The sequence below is a fragment of the Petaurus breviceps genome, unplaced genomic scaffold, assembly GCF_028583685.1.
Source record: "Petaurus breviceps papuanus isolate PSGF00001 unplaced genomic scaffold, PetGlider_PUasm1.0 208, whole genome shotgun sequence".
Lineage (NCBI taxonomy): Eukaryota > Metazoa > Chordata > Mammalia > Diprotodontia > Petauridae > Petaurus > Petaurus breviceps.
Window position 1 is genome coordinate 28402677 of NW_027185852.1, and position 17649 is coordinate 28420325.

The 17649-nt window shown below is 39.3% G+C and overlaps 1 protein-coding gene across 1 annotated transcript in view; it reads left to right on the forward strand.

Moving 5' to 3' along the window:
- Positions 1–2851, forward strand: part of LOC138165369 (cytochrome P450 4B1-like) — a 31542-nt gene extending 28691 nt beyond the window's left edge. Inside the window, exons 11-12 of the mRNA XM_069093632.1 lie at positions 725–807; positions 2225–2851. Coding sequence (XP_068949733.1) covers positions 725–807; positions 2225–2393 — 252 coding nt within the window. The 3' untranslated portion in view covers positions 2394–2851. The remainder of the gene's footprint in view (positions 1–724; positions 808–2224) is intronic.
- Positions 2852–17649: the final 14798 nt, after the last annotated feature.

Here is a 17649-nt window from a genome sequence, read left to right on the forward strand (position 1 = left end):
AGAAAGAAAGAAAGAAAGAAAGAAAGAAAGAAAGAAAGAAAGAAAGAGAAAGGAAAAAAGAAAGAAAGAAAGAGGGAAAGAGAGAAAGAAAGAGAAAGAAAGGAAGAAAGAAAGAGAAGGAGGGAGGGAAGAAGTAGGAAAGAAGAGAAAGGAAGGAAAAGAAAAAGGAAGAAGTATGGATAGAAAAAAGGAATGAAGGAAAGAAGAAGACATAGGAAAGAAGGAAGGGAGGAAAGAAAGGGAAAGACAAGAAGGAAGGGAAAGAAAGAGGAAGGAAGTGGCAGATCTTGTTGAAGTCAAGTTGCTTTTTGTGATTATTGCTTCCTTTTCTAGACATTGAACAACCATCCCTTTGATAGCAGAATCCAGAATTAACCAGAGACAGAAGTCAAACTCACTATAAACTAGTTTGTGGATCCTTCTCTCTTTTTTTTCCCTGAAAGCAGATATGATATTTGCCCTCCTTCAATGGATGTAATACATCCCCTCCTCCCTAAGCTCTGTCATATGTCACTGGCAGTGAAGAAGTCAGGCAACACTTCTGCCTCCTCTTTCAATTGTCTCTCTATCCCCTCTCCCCCTAAAACAATGCTTTCCACACCATTGGTGCTTAATAAGTAGGCGATGAAGCCCACAAGGAGGAGATTCTTCTGAGTCAGAGCTGGGCTTCCCAGTACTGGAGTGCTAAGGAGATGTCTAAGCCAAGCCTTCTTTTCTGTTTCAGGTATTTAACCCCCAGCGTTTCACTCCTGAGAATTCCTCAGGACGTCATCCCTTTGCCTTCATGCCCTTCTCAGCTGGACCCAGGTCAGTGATGACCCTCAGTGTTCGGGAAGTGGAAACTATGGAAATTTCAGCATCAGGGAGGAAGGGAACAGTTGTTTATTAAGCACCTACTGTGTGCTGTTTTAGATTTAAGCACTTTCCAAATATTCTCTTATTTGATCCTCAGAACAACCCTAGAAGGTAGATGCTGTTTACAGTTTAGGAAACTGAGGCAGAAAAAGGTTAAGTGAATTGTCCAGGATCACTCTGGGTTCTACACTCTATTTAACAAGCCCATCTATGTACCTCCAAAGTTCCTTTACTTTCCTTCCCTCAATTCAGGGTGGAGAGGAACCAGCTTTGCAATCAGCCTGCTTCCTACCCTTATGCAGGTGGAGACATGTCAGAGAAGGAGAATAGAGCTGGATTGTAGGAACATTTGGAGGAATGGAGTTTGGTATGCTGGGCCAGGCCAGGCAAGTCAAATCAAGTCAACCAGCATTTATTAAGCCCCAGCTTTGTTCCAGGCACTGAGTTCAGGCTAAACACTAGACAAATACCTGACATCTAATAGGTTTGAAATAAATACCACTTGACTACTCAGGCAGTGTACTCTGATCTAGGTAGGTACAGTAAAATCAGGAAGCCCCGAGTTCAAATCCAACCTCACATACTATATGACCTTGGGTAAGTCATTTGACCACTGTCTCAGCTTCATCATCTGTAAAAATGTGAATAATAATAGCTCCTACCTCACAGGGTTGTTGGGAGACTCTGATACTTAGAAAGGACTGTGCTGCAACTATGCTAACTCTTGTTACTGTTACCACCTCGGGGTCCCCAAATTGTGATTTCTGCAAGAATCACTGTATGTGTTTTGTTGGTGTTGGCATGTTGTCCCCCCATTAGATTGAGAGATCCTTGAGGGCAGGGACCATCTGTGACCTCTCTTTTATCTCTAGCCCTTGGCATAGCGCTCGGCACATAGTAAGCACTCAATACTCACTGACTCAGTGGCTGACTGACTGCATCCACTGCTTGGTTTCCATCCAAAGCAAAGTATAGTTCCTTTTTTGCTGCTATACCCACTTCCTGCTTTTCCTGAGGTTCTCCATCTGGTTTTCATTCAGCCTTCTTAGATTTCTATTGAAGCAGTATTATAGTTTAGTAGATAAAGGGTAGGACTAAAGTCAGTTCAAATCACACTTTTAATGAGGGTGAGCCTGGTGTCTTTGGTTCCTCATCTGTAAAATGAGTAGAATAATTCCTATAGCATGTAAATCATGACATTGCTGAGTAGCTCCAATGAGAGGGGTGTGGGTGTGGATGTGGGTAGTGTTTTGCTAGCTTCCATCAGCTACCTGTGTCTCCCATAAAGCCAGGTTCTGCATGCATGAGTTTGATCCAACCTCTCTGGACCTGGGACTGAGGCCATTTTTCTCTTGACTCTGACTGACAGGAACTGCATTGGGAAGCAATTTGCCATGACAGAAATGAAGGTGGTCACCGCCCTCTGCCTACTACACTTTGAATTCTCCCCAGACCCTACTCAGCCACCCATCAAGCAACTCCAACTGATTCTGCGTTCCAAGAATGGCATTCATCTCAACCTGAAGAGGCTGACCTAGTGATGGAGGCTGGAACTCTTTAGAAATCCAAGGGGAAATTTGGTGAAGCATAGGCAGGCTTCCTGCCCACCCATCCCTACCCCATAGGAACTCACCAGAACAGAAACAAAAACATAGGAATTTAAGGGAACATATATTGGGTATATGTATGTATTAATGAAATGGTTAGAGATTATTCAGAGCACAAGGTTTCTTAGAGAAGGAAATAGAGTAGTGGAGAGCTTTGGGGTCTTTATGGAGATACACTAGCTAGATCTATGCATACTATATTTTTTCCAATTTTTAACATTTTTATTTAAAATTTTGATTTCCAAATTCTATTCCTCCTTTCCTCCCTCCCTGAGATGGTAAGCAATCAGATATAGGTTATACATATGTAGTTATGTAAAACATCTCCATATTAGTCATTTTGCACAAGAGAACATGAATAAAAGAAAAAATGAAAGAAAGTGGAAAAATAGCCTGCTTCAGTCTGTATTCAATCAATATCAGTTCTTTCTCAGGAAATGGATAACATGCTTCATCATGAGTCCTTTGGGATTGGCTCAGATCATTGTATTGATGAGAATAGCAAAGTCACTCACAGTTCTTCATCAAAAAATATTTCTGCAACTGTGTACGATGTTCTGCTGGTTCTGCTCACTTCCCTCTGCATCAGTTCATGTAAGCCTTTCCAGGTTTTTCTGAAATCTCCCTGCCTATCATTTCTCATAGCACAATAATATTCCATGACAATCATATACCACAGTTTGTTTAGCCATTTCCCAATTGATGGGCATCCCTTTGATTTCCAGTTCTTAGCCACCACAAAAAGAAATGCTATAAATATTTTTGTACAAATAGATCCTTTTCCCTTTTTGAGGGGGATGTCTTTGGGATATAGACCTAGAAGTGGTGTTGCTGGATCAAAGGGTATGCACAGTTTTGTAGCATATATGTGTGTGTGTGTATACTATGTTTGGGCATATATACATACTATATTAACATACATATGAATATATATCAATATATATTACCCATATGTTACCTGTCATTTGATTCACTATCTGTCCTTTGTTATCACTTCATGTGTTGAGGGCCCTCTGCTCAGCATTAGGAAGGCAACAATTATGCCCTCAAGAATTTGCATTCTGGGCAGCTAGATGGCACAGTGAATAGAGCACCGGCCCTGGAGTCAGGAGGACCTGAGTTCAAATCTGGCCTTAGACACTTAACACTTACTGACCATGTGACCTTGGGCAAGTTACATAATCCCAATTGCCCTGCCTTCCCCCCTCCAAGAAGAAAAGAAAAAGAATTAGCATTCTACTAGGAAGAAATGACACGAATGAACCTTTACAAGGAAGAGAGTGGGAACAGGGGAAGAGGAGAGAGAATCAGGCCAAGAGTTCTAGGAGCAAAATATCCCACTTTCAGCTGGGAGATCAGAGAAGGCTTTTTGAAGGAGGTGGTATCTGAAGCTAAGCCTTGAAGAGACACTCATATATACATTGTACAAAACTTGGAACACCTGATTTATCCATCACTGTCAGACTTTCCAAATACATTCCATTCTTCCTTGCCTTTATTTTCCAATATTTAAATGCTCCCAGGAGCTAAAGTTCCACCTCTGGGGCTGCTTCTGCCCCTCACAGAGATCTTAACCCTTCCTACCCTATCCCTGGAATAGCTTCTATAGAGAATGACACAGGGAATCAATTAGGCAGGAGTAGAAAAAGTGCTTTACAGGGTGGCCAGGTAGCACAGTGAGTAAGAGCACCGGCCCCAGAGTCGGGATGACCTGGGATCGAATCTGGACTCAGACACTTAGCACCCACCCAGAAATACCTGGCTGTGTAACCTTGAGCAAGTTACTTAACCCCAATTGCTTAAAAAAAAGTTCTTTACTGCAGTGAGGGCCCAGTGCAAATCAGACAACCTCGATGTATAATGTATGCAGTCAGTGCAGCTGGATGATTTCACCCAGTTCCATTCAGGAGCTCATGCAAAGGACTGAAGAGATAGATGGTAGGTGTAACCATGGCTGAGATTTGGCAAGAAATGAGCAGCAATATGACAACAGCAAGAAGGATTTGAGAGCCTAAGACACTTTAGACTTGAAAGGCTAACTATAGGGTAGAGAACAGAAGAGAAGTAAAGTTAGAACTAATGACTGAGAAATGGAGGGATTAGAGGCTTCAAAGAAAGTAGAGAATAGTTTTAGGAAGGGTGAAGTGGTGGGAAAGAGAATGATGGCATATTATTGCCATATAGCTTAATGCCAGCATTTCTAATTAAGGGAGTAGAATATATTTGAGTAATGGTAGAGGGAATTGCTGAATCAATGAAATCATAGGTCAGCTTGAGTATCTTGAAAATTGAGTATAAAGGACATGTACCAATTCAATAGATAAAGAGGGAAGAGCTGGTCATTTCAGGTGTGTTAGGATGTCTACTAACTAGACATTGTGCCCACATTCTTACATGAGCTTAGGTTAGCCAGCTGTCTCCTCTACTTCATGCCCAGAGACAACACAAAAAATATTTCCAGTATATCCTATCATTTTTATAAAAAGAATCATTCAAACTCATACTGATTTCAGTTGTGAAGTTTAGAGTCAGGGTTTCATAAGCTCTTTTTATCCATCTTCATCTTCATTTTCAGCCTACATATACATACAAAAATCAACCCAATTCCCAGTTCTCATTCCTACAAAAAAAACAAACAAACAACCTGGGCACTGTAGGTGCTGGTCTTCATCTAAAACTGATAGGTAAGTAGGGCATGTATTGACAGACAGATTTCACCCTTCCCTCATCTTAGACATGGTCTGTCTATGGGGTAAGGGTTGGTTGAGGTGGGCCAAAGAAGAAAAATGAGTCCAATAGGAATAGACTCAGGTTTTTATGATAAATGCCATCATCATTATCATCAAAGACATAAAGGAAATTTCTTCAAATTTATAAGAAAAGAGTCATTCCTCAATTGATAAATGGTAAAAAGTATTTGAACAGGCAATTTTCAAGACTAAGACACTTAAGCTATCAATAACCATATGGAAAAATGTTCTATATAATTAATAAGTAAAGGAATCCAAAATGAGGTTCTATCTCATACCTATTAGATTTTGTAAGGTGATAAAAAAAGAAAATAAATTCTAAAGGGGCTGTGGGAAATAGGTACATTTATTCACCTGTGCCAGAACTATGAACTGGTCTAGCCATTCTAGAAAGCAATTGGGCATTATGCCCCAAAAGCTATTAAACTGTACCTACTCTTCAGTCTAATGATATAAGAATTAAATCTATACCTCAGATTTTTTGAAGTGGAAATGGATCTATGTATACAAAACTATTTACAATTCTTTTTGCTCTGGTAAAGAATTAGAAACTAAGGAGATACCCATTAGTGACTGAAGAAATTATAGTATATAAACATGATGGAATAATATTGTGCTGTAAGAAAGAATGAAGGGGACAGTTTCAGAAAAAAAACTGAAGATACATAAATTAGTTGGAAGTGAAGTGAACAAAACAAGTTGAACAATTTCTATAATAACAGCACTGTAATAACATTGGATGAAGTCATCCAATCAAATAACAGAACAATCTCTATAATAATTTCTATAATAACAGCACTATTGTAAGGACAAAAAATTTAGTAATAGCTAACACAAAGTAACAGTCAACCATGGCTGGAAGTAGGCTCCCTAAATTCTAAATGGTGGACTAGAGATGGGCAGAAAATATATACATTCTCTGCATAATCCATCAGGGAGAGAAAACCAAAGCATGTACCATGTCTTTTATATTTACTGAATAAATAAGGAGTTAGCTAGCATTGATCCAGAGAAAGCTAAATAAAAACACTTCTTAAATGGCCACCTCCAAAGGACCTAAAAGATTTTAAAATTTTCCAAGATTTATATTTTACTATAGAAAATTGAAAAAAAATGACATCTTTGTTCAATTCTTAAATAATCTTACTTGTGGATATATGATTAAAGTGAGTTCAAACCAGAAGTGTATGAAAGGCCAATAGACTCACAAACTTTTGGAGGTGGCGGGCCAGATATATCCATATGTCTATGTGTGTGTGTGAGTATATGTATGAATGTATATATGTATAGACCTTGGAAAGATTTGATCACGTATGTCATTGTTGGTCTGTGTAGGGTAAAATAAGTCCTTTGTCCTATAAACAGATACTAGCTGGGAAGTCTTAGGAGCTGTCTTGTAAAAAAATGGGAATGGTCATCAGAAAATCATTACCTTTGCCAAAGGAGGATTAGGTGACAGAGAAACTCATTATCCTATACAAAAACTGGATTTCCTCATGTGGGCTGTAACTCAAAACATCAAGGACAATGACCATGGAGCTAAATTTCGCTAATAGTTTAACTGACATTCTGAAGACTTCTGTGACAACTGAAGACAAATTGTGGGAAGATGGAGAGAAAGGACTGAGAGAATTCGTTTCCAGAGAGAACTGAATTTAATTCTATCTTATAAAAAATTCTAGAAAAGAGACTTTAATTGTTGTCCTGAGAAAAGAAATCAGTGTAAAAGTCTTTCCAGAATTAAGGAGAAGTTTGTGGTTGTATTAAAGTTGATACATTGTATATGAGAATAGTTTATTTGTTTTATCAGGATATCTTATTTTTAATAAATAGTATAGTTAAGAACCTTGGTGTTTATGTAAAACCAGGAAATTGTGTGTGTGTGGGGGGGGTATTATATGTAAAGAGATAATTCAAGGCTTATGGGGAAAGATATTTTCTCACTTGTCAGACAAGTAATAGTTAATTAAATGGGAGAGAGTAAAATTAAATTAAATGGGGCTCAGGACTAATTAATTAGTCTAGTTGATTATAGCTAATTAATCATTGAGAGATTTTAGTGATCATAGTAAACATATGAAGATACCACTTGAACTCTCACTGTAGCTAACAGGAAATTTGTTCACATGTAAAATTTAAACTTTGAAATCATTAATAGTTTTAAAACAGAATAGATTGAATAAAACAGTTAATATCAGCCCACACATAAATGCAAAAATCATCCCAACTCCCAGTTTTTGTTCCTACAAAAAAAAAACCAAAACCCTGGGCACTGTAGGTGCTGGTCTTCACCTAAAGCTGACAGGTAAGTAGGGCATGAATCGACAGACAGATTTCCCCCCTCCCTCATCTTAGATCTATTTGCCTAGGTGCCTCTTGGGGTTAAATGCTCTCCAACTCATGACCCTGATTGAGCATGGCAGGGCAGAAGAATGAGTCAGCTATGGCCAGCCCCAGTAGTTGCTGCTTTCTTCTACAGCACAAACAGTCCAGGAACCCCAGTCCCATTTGGCTCTCTTAGGTCAGAGGTGTTGCTAACAAGGGCTGTCAAGGCCAAGCCAAGAGGGAGAGAGAAGTTTGGTGCTCTCTTTTTAGAGTGAACTGGATAAACCATTTCCTGGGCATCCTGTGTCAGTCAACTCACCAGGGCCTCAGGATGCTATATCTGAGCCAGAATCTCTGCCAACTATTTTAGGGGAGGGGAGCAATGAGCAATCCATTGGGAAAGGCAGGCTGAAGCCAACACATGAAGCATGTGAAACATCAACAGAAGATTTCTTAACTTTGATCCTGGATGTGATATGGAACTCTACAGTTTGAGAAATGGGGTGATATTTATGCCTTAGGAAAGTCACTTTTGGCAGTGGTGTGGAGGACTGGTTTGAGATTTTTTTTTTTGGTCTTTATTAATTTGCTTAATTTTAGTTTACAAGATTCATTACCACAATTCTTTAGTTTCAAATTTTCTTTCCTTCCCCCCCTTCTCCCCCCCACGGTAGCATACAATCAAGTATAGTATCTGCAAATACTTTCACATTAGGCATTAGTCAGGTTATAAAAAAGGATTGTATCAGCAGCAGCCAGGGAGCACAGCAAGTAAGAGCACCCGCTCCAGTGTTGGAATGACCTAGAGATCGAATCCCGGGCTCAGATACTCAGCACCACACCCAGAAAAAACTGGTCATGTAACCTTGAGCAAGTTACCTGATTGCTTAAAAAAAAGGATTGTATCAGATGGAATGAAGAATGGGAAAGAGGAAACAAAACCAAACAAGAAAAAGAAAAAGAGCAGGTAGTTTGTTTCAATTTGGGTTCAAACTCAGTTCTTTCTCTGGATGTAGACATCTCTCTCCATCATGAGACTTTTGGGGTTGACTTATGACTCTGGATTGCTGAGAAGAGTCCAGTCTATCAAAGTTGGTCGTCACACATACGTTGTGTCTGTAATTGTGTACAAATTTCTCCTGGTTCTACTCTTCTCACTCAGCATCAGTTTGTATAAGCCTCTCCAGGTAAATATGAAGTCCATCTGCTCCTCATTTCTTATTGCACAATAGTATTCCATAACATGAAAATACCACAACTTGTTGAGCCATTTCCCAAGTGATGGGCACCCCCTTAATTTCCAATTCTTTGCTACCACAAAAAGAGCTGCCATAAATATTTTTGTATATATAGGTCTTTTTTCCCACTTCTATGATCTCTTTGGGATACAACCCTAGAAGTGGTATTGCTGGGTCAAAGGGTATGAAATTATTTATAACCCTTTGGGCATAATTCCAGATTGCTCTCCAGAATGGTTGGATCAGTTCACAACTCCACCAGCAATGCATTAGTGTTCCAATTTTTCCACATCCTCTATGGCATTTGTCATTTTCCTGTTTTGTCATCTTAGCCAATCTGACTGGTGAGATGTGGTACCTCAGAGTTGTTTTGATTTGCATTTCTCTAATCAATAGTGATTTAGAGCATTTTTTCATATGCTTACAAATCTCTTTAATTTCTTCCTCTGAAAACTGCCTGTTCATATGCTTTGATCATTTGTCAATTGGGGAATGACTTGTATTCTTATAGACTTGACTCAATTCTCTGTATATTTTAGAAATGAGTCTTTTATCAGAGACATAGGTTGTAAAAATTCTTTCCCAATTTTCCACTTCCCTCCTAATCCTGGTTACATTGGCTTTGTTTGTATAGAAGCTTTTCAATTTAATGTAATCAAAATTATCCATTTTGCATTTTATAATGCCCTCTAATTCTTGTTTGGTCATAAAGTCTTTCCCTCTCCACAAATCTAACAGATAAACTATTCCTTACTTCCCTGTACCCATTTAGACTTGATTTTGGCATATAGTGTTAGATAATGGTCTATGCCCAGTTTCTGCCATACTATATTCCAGTTTTCCCAGCAGTTTTTGTCAAATAGTGAGATCTTTTTATTTTTTAAGCAATAGGGGTTAAGTAACTTGCTCAAGGTTACATGGCCAGTTATTTCTGGGTGTGGTGCTGAGTATCTGGGCCCAGATTTGATTGAGGTCATCCCAACACTGGAGCCGGTGCACTTACTCGCTGAGCCACCTGGCCTCCCCTAAGCAATTGGGGTTAAGTAACTTGCTCAAGGTTACACGGTCAGATGTTTCTGGGTGGGTGCTAAGTGTCTGAGCCCGGGATTCAATCCCCAGGTCATCCTGACACTGGAGCCAGTGTTCTTACTCGCTCTGCTACCTGGCCACCCCCAAACAGTGAGATCTTATCCCCAAAACTGGGGTCTTTGGGTTTATCAAACAGTAGATTACTATAGTCATTGACTACTGAGTCTTGTGTACCCAATCTATTCCATTGATCCACTACTCTATTCCTCATCCAGTGCAAAGTAGTTTTGAGGACTGCAGCTTTATAGTACAGATTAAAATCTGGTATAGCTAGTCCACCATCCCTAGCATTTCTTTTCATTAATTCCCTTGATATTCTGGACCTTTTGTTCTTCCAAATGAATTTTGTTACTATTTTTTCTAGCTCTCGAAGGTAGTTTTTTTTGGTAACTGATTGGTTTGGCACTAAATATATAATTTAATTTAAATAAAATTGTCATTTTTATTATATTAGCTCGACCCAGCCACGAGCAATTGATGTCTTTCCAATTAGTTAGATCTGACTTTATTTGTGTGAAAAGTGTTTTGTAGTTGTATTCATATAGGTCTTGGGTTTGTTTTGGCAAGTAGATGGCCAAATATTTTATAATGTCTACAGTAACTTTAAATGGGATTTCTCTTTCTATCTCTTGTTGAATTTCATTAGAAATATACGGGAATGCTGAGGATTTATGTGGATTTATTTTATATCCTGCCACTTTGCCAAATTTATTTATTGTCTCAAGTAGTTTTTTACTTGATTCTCTAGGATTCTCTAAGTATATCATCATATCATCTGCAAAGAGAGATAGCTTAGTCTCTTCTTTGCCTAATTTGATTCCTTTGATTTTTTTCTTCTCTAATTGCTACTGCTCACATGTCTAGTACCAGATTGAATAAGAGGAATGACAGTGGACATTCTTGTTTCACCCCTGATCTTATTGGAAATGCTTCTAGCTTCTTTCCATTACATATAATACTTGTGATGGCTTTAAATAGATGCTACCTATTATTTTAAGGAAGGCTCCATTTCTTTCTATTGTTTTTAATAGGAATGGATGTTGTGTTTTGTCAAAAGCCTTTTCTGTATCTATTGAGATGATGATGTGCTTTTTGCTAGTTTTGTTGTTGATATGATCAATTATACTGATGGTTTTCCTAATATTAAACCATCCTTGCATTCCTGGAATGAATCCTACCTGATCAAAGTGTATTATTCTTGTGATAAGTTGCTGTAGTCTTTTTGCTAATATTTTATTTAAAATTTTTGCATCTATATTCATGAGGGAAATTGGCCTATAATTTTCTTTCTCTGTTTTATCTCTTCCTGATTTAGGTATCAGTACCATATTTGTGTCATAAAAAGATTTTTGTAGGACTCCTTCTTCACTAATTTTCCCAAATAGTTTGTAGAGTATTAGAATCATTTGTTCTTTAAATGTTTGATAGAATTCACTAGTAGATCCATCTGGCCCTGGAGATTTTTTCCTAGAGAGTTCACTGAAGATTTGTTCAATTTCTTTTACTGAGATGGGGTTATTTAAGTGATTTACTTCCTCTTCAGTTAATTTGGGCAGCTTATATTTTTGTAAATATTCATCTATTTCACGAAGATTGTCAAATTTATGTGCATACAACTGGGCAAAATAATTTCTAATTATTTTTTAAATTTTCTCTTCATTGGTGGTAGGTTCACCCTTTTCATTTTTAATACTCATAATTTGGGTTTCTTCTTTCTTTTTTTATCATATTGACTAATGGTTCATCAATTTTTTTTTAAAATAAAACCAGTTCTTAGTTTTATTTATTAATTCAATAGTTTTCTTAATTTCAATTTTATTAATCTGTCTTTTCATTTTCAATATTTCTAATTTAGCATTTAATTGAAGATTTTCAATTTATACTTTTTCTAGCTTTTTCAATTGCATGCCCAATTCATTGGCCTCTCTTTTCTCTAATTTATTCATGTATGCATTCAGAGATATAAAACTTTCCCTAAGAACTGCCTCTGCTGAATCCCATAAATTTTGGTATGTTGTCTCATTGTTTTCATACTCTTGAATGAAGTTACAATTGTTTCTATGATTTCTTGTTTGACCCACTCATTCTTTAGGATTAAATTGTTTAGTTTCCAATTAGTTTTTAGTTTGTCTTTCCATGGCCCTTTATTGCATATGATTTTTATTGCATCATGATCTGAGAATAATGCATTTATTATTTCTGCCTTTCTGCACTGAATTGTGAGGTGTATCAGCAATGCCATATTCACAATGCCTATAGAGATTACAAGTATGCTGATATAATTATCCATTAGAAAATACGTCATGTTTGCCATATGAGGAAATAAACTAGAAAATTTATTAAGATACCAAAAGACTGAGTCCCAAAACCAGAAAGTGAAAGCCATCAGAGTAGTTATGACATTGGCACAGGTAGATAAAGTAGAAAGCACCCACATTTTCAAGCCTTTAAAACAGAACAGGCTACCTCAGGCAAAGGTCCTCCTCTCCCCACGCACAGCAACCACCCAGCGTCCTGGAAGCGCACTCCCAGCAGCTCCGGCCCCTGGCAGTCCTCAGCAGGAGTCCTTAGCAGAAAGTCCTTAGCAGTTCTAACTCAAAAAAGGGCTTCGCGCTGCCACTGCCTCTGCTGCTGCCGCCGTCACCACCACCGCCAGCCACCGAAGGAACGCTAGCTTGGCTTCCGCTTCCTCTTGCTCCGCCCCTTCCTGCTACGTCAGCAAGTCCAACGGGGCATGGAAGATCTTTAAATCCCATAACCCTTACATGAGGTTTTTATGTCCTAGTACATGGTCAATTTTTCTGCATGTGCCATGTACCACTGAGAAGAAGGCATATTCCTTTTTATCCCCATTCAGTTTTCTCCAGAGATCTATCATACCTACCCTCTCTAAAATTCTTTTTTTTTTAAAGCAATCAGGGTTAAGTAACTTGCTCAAGGTTACATGGCCAAGTGTTTCTGGGTGGGTGCTAAGTGTCTGAGCCCGGGATTCGATCTCCAGGTCTTCTCAACACTGGAGCCAGTGGTCTTACTCGCTGTGCTACCTGGCCGCCCCCCTCTCTAAAATTCTATTCACTTCCTTAACTTCTTTCTTGTTTATTTTGAGGTTGGATTTATCAAGTTCAGAGAGGGGGAGATTAAGGTCCCCCACTAGTATTGAAGTGCCCACCAGAAATTATACACAAAAGCCCCCTAAACCTCCTAGAAGGGGACCCCTATCAGAATCCCTGAAAACCACCTAATAAACCATAATAGTGAGGGAATGTTTTACCTTTGCTGCTAGAAACACGTCCCAGATTCCAGTCTGTTCATGTTTGTACCCAGGGCTTTGCCAGGTAATCAAGGCTTCACTAGAAATGACATTAATGGCATTCCCCTCCCCCCCCCTTGAAACCACACTTTGTTGTTAGCAACATCTCGGTCTATATAAGTTTGCTCTGCAAAGGGATGTCTTCCCTATTGGAGAGGTGTCACTGCGGCTAATAAACACTCCTATCAAATTATAATTGGCTTTGCTGTCATGTCCATTTAGTTTGTCCATTTCACTTGGAGGCCCCAGCGAGATTGCCTTTGGCACTGACTGACAGCTGGACCAGGCTCCCTGGAGTCCAGAAAAACAATTTGCCCTAGGGATGTGGCCACCAAGAGATGTTCCTCAGCCATGGGCTCATATTGCTTACAGTGAACCAGGAACCTGAGTTCGTACAGCGAACCAGGAACCTGAGTCCTTCCCACTACTTTCAATTCAATCCAAGAGTGTTCTTTTAGGTGAGTACTCACGAAGTGTAAAAGCGCCTAGGGGGTGATCACCGATAGATATTCCTTGGCCCCAGGTAGAGTAGATGGCTAAGCTGGATGCTGCGTTACAGCCCCTACTAGCCTCCAAGGTCGGCATGCTGATGGAGTGCCTTTTCTTTATGTATTAACTTTAATTATCTACTTTAATTACTTGGTTTTTTTTTTAAGGTTTATGTGTTTGTCACTAGATGTCGCTGTAACCTTAATTTGTCTTTACCTGGTTTGTTTTTTTTTTTACTAAGTGTTGCTGTAGCGTTAACCCTTTCTTTATGTGTTCTGTGTGTCTGTCACTAGGCGTTGCTGTAATTTTAATTTTTGTCTCGCTCTGTAACCTTAATTAAAAGACAGCTGTACCAGAGCCCGAGAAAGCAATTCGACCCTAGGGGGCAGCCACCGAGAGATGTTCCTTGGCCCCAGGCTTGTATTGCTTTCTTGAGCAGACCAGGAACCTGAGTCCTTCTTGGCCCCGAGTCTCAGCCCGGGGAGCCATTGCCATAGATCAAAAGCTCAGTCTCCTGCCAGCTCCCCGTCCCCTGACTCAACCCCTGTCAGGGCTCTTCCCTCTCCAACAGATGGTTCCACCCTTGGGATCTGACCAACCTACCTGGGACAACTGCTAACAGTTGCTCCAAGTGCTCAGTTGCTCCACCTGGGATCCCCAAGGGAGGGAGTGAACTTTTGAAATCCAAAATCTCAGTGCAGGGGGCCACCAGAGAGACAAAAACGCCGCCGGAGTGTATTCTGTGTGTTGTGTTGTGTTGTTTTGTGTATATCCTGTCTGTCGGATTGTGTAGAGAAATTTCTAAATCTGCCACCCTGTAAGATTAAAAAAAAGGCAGCCAAAAGCACCCAAGCAGTAAGAAATGCTGTACCTGCACTAGAAAGATTAATAATCGATTAAAGAAAGGCTGCTGGCAGAGAACCATTTCTCCTTCTACTCCTTGAACTCCAGCCAAAGTTCTCGAAGTAGAAAGACAAATGGACAGAGAGAGAATGGGAAATTTCTCCCCTAAAATCTATCTAAGAGAAAAAGAGGTCACTTCAATGATCAAAGAGAAGTAAGTTTCCAAGCTGCGCTTTGAAATAGGACTAACACTTAACCCTTTTCTGAGTCATAGAAAGAGAACTGTGTAATATCATTGGGAATATAGATCCAGGTAATTGAATTCATTCTGATTACTATTTGGCACTACAAAAACTGAAGTTTAAGGTCACCAAATTTGTTATTCAATTGTTTTTATTTCAAAGTTCAACATTAAGACCATGATTGCTACTGGTAAACAGTTGTATTATCTATGTTGTATGAGAAGCAGTTTCTATTAAAATCTTGAAGTAGATCTGAAATTTTAAAGGAATGAACACCTAAGAAAAGTTTATTTGAGCAAAAGGTCAAAAAGAAAAGTCCACTAAGATTCTGCCTCCTGTAGTCTTACCTCTGACAAGGCTAAACTATGGTGCCTTCTTACTGTGATCCAACTCTGACCTGACTAGTGCCACAGTGACAAGTTACGACTGCTAAGATTCTCTTCCCTGTGGTCCCAGTTGTTCTTAGCTAGGGCTGCAGAGCCCTCCTCTGTCATCCAGCTCTGATGGAGCTGAGGAGACAGTAAGAGGTCTGAACCATTAAGATTTTTTCTCCCTGTTGTCCTGGCTATAACTGGGCTAGGGCTACAGTGAAGTTAATTTGAGTGAACTTCCTCCAAAAAGAAAAAGGGGGTGGTACAGTAGCTATGTAAGAGCTACATGGGCTTGTCATCTGCCTACCTGAAAAGTTAAATCCCTGGAATAGAACATTTTTCTGAATGACATGAGAACAGTTAGACAAGGGAAAAGAAGCTTATGAAACAAAGATACAAACACAACTTAATCATTATCCCACATATTAAGCCTGAGATACATCTGAGCTGCTAAAGTAAAATTATATTCTTTCCACAGTCTAAATAGTTTAGTAAAAGGGTATTTGACCTAGCTCCCACCAGCAATAGTTTTAGATCCCCAGGTACCCTAAAGCCCATACCTCTAAGTAAGCAGAGCCTGAAATTTTTACTTCAAGTTTCCCAAATCCTCTCCTCAATGCTCCAGGCTACAATCTCCTGGCATTCCCCAGTTGAGCACTGCCCTTTTTTCTCCCAAATCGACCACCCCATAACCAGGGTCTGCTATGGTTTATTTGATAGACTATAAGCTGAGGATGTGCTTTGAGTGTGATGAATTTGGAAAAATGAAGGGTTTTGCCCTAAAATATAATGTTCACTCTGTACCATGAAGTCCCAACTTCAGTACCATCTAAGAGGTCTCTCCCTTGTTGCAAATGATCCCTTTGCTTGTTCCACTGCTAAGGAATTAAAGAAGGTTGCTAAGGACTCCTGGAAAACAATGGAGCAGAGAAAAAACACCCCAGAATATAGAGCAAAAAGGGAAAAACAAGAGAGGTACAGCTAAGAGAAAGATGAGAGAAAATCAGAAAAATGAGAAAAAGCTTGTCAGTGAGAAACAGTGTGTTCCAAACTCTGCACTGACTGGTTGTGTGACCTAGAATAAATCATTTAACTCTGAGTCTCAATTCATCTGTAAAGTGGGGAGATGAGAAAAAGAGAGGAGAAAATGAGGTCAGCAGTCAACTAGCCTCTTCACTTGGTAAGATCAATCATTCTTATATGTAATTTGAAAATGCAATTAATGTCATCTCGCAGTTTATACTATTGTTGTATTTTTACACTGTATATTGTAAAACCCAAGGAGAAAAATGTGTAAGACCAGTAGTGTTACTTTAAATATGTATATTTGCTATTTAGAAAAACTTGTAAAACTATTAACTAAGCTATTTTGGGCTACTATTTTAATGGTAAAACCTATAACTGTTAATTGATTACTGTATGTGGAAAGCAGGAAACTAACTGGATGAAGAAGTTGCAAAGATAAAAAAGGATTTTTATAAATTGGCTTTTATATTTTAGAAGGATGGTAAAAGGAATTCCTTACATTTTAAGATCTGATACATCTTTATTACTTATTGCAGCCCCATGAAAATAGAAATAATTATAACTGGCTCTAAGCTATTATTGGTGAAGCTTGTTGTTTAAGGTAAAAGGCACTTGGGACCATGACTAAATTTTATTTTGAGTCTGAATTTGGGCATAGTTGTCTGCATTAAATCAGTGTCTGAGAGAAAAATGCCACTATTTACTCAGAGGAATGTGATCCTGTACTGTCAACAGATGGAAGTCTACATTTGATAAAGGCCAAAGGGACAATCAGCCTCTGCCTGGGATGGGATTACTCCTGGCTCAGTTTACCCATAAATTGCTTTTAAAAGGAATGTTTCCCACCTATTCCTGAGTCTAGCTATGAGATGGAACAGATGCTGCATGATTAGATCTCTATGACTGTACCTGAATTAACACAGAGCAAAGGATGTTTTCTCCTGGCACATTTGGAATGTCACATGTCCCTGCTTTTTCCCCTCCATAACAGGTTTCTATGCTCAGAGGAAGTAATCAGTAAAAGATATGAGCTCTTTCATATTAGCTTACTAGAAAATCCAATATTATTTTTCATCTAGAATTAAAACATGTACAGAAAGTTATGCAAACTGCTTAAGATCATTTAAAAGTTTTCAATTAGGGGTGGAGTCAGGATGGTGGCATAGAAGCAGGACCTCCCTGTGGCTCCGGCTTCGACCTTCCCCAATCCATGTAAAAAGGGGACTCTAAACAAACTTTGGAGCTGCAGAACCCACAAAATGACACAGAGAAGCTAACCTCCCACTGAGGACAGCCCGGCAGGCCGGCAGGAATCAGCCAGTGCAATGCTCTGGGAGCCGAGCCCAGCCCCATGCCAAGGCTTTGGCCCCAGGGCAGGCCTGACCAGCCGCCGGCCAGAGGGACTCCAGATCAGTAGCAGCTGTGGCCGTTTCCAGATTTGTCAACACATAGATGCGAAGGACAAAGTGAGAGGTCAGTGCTGTCTAGACTTTGGGACCCAGTG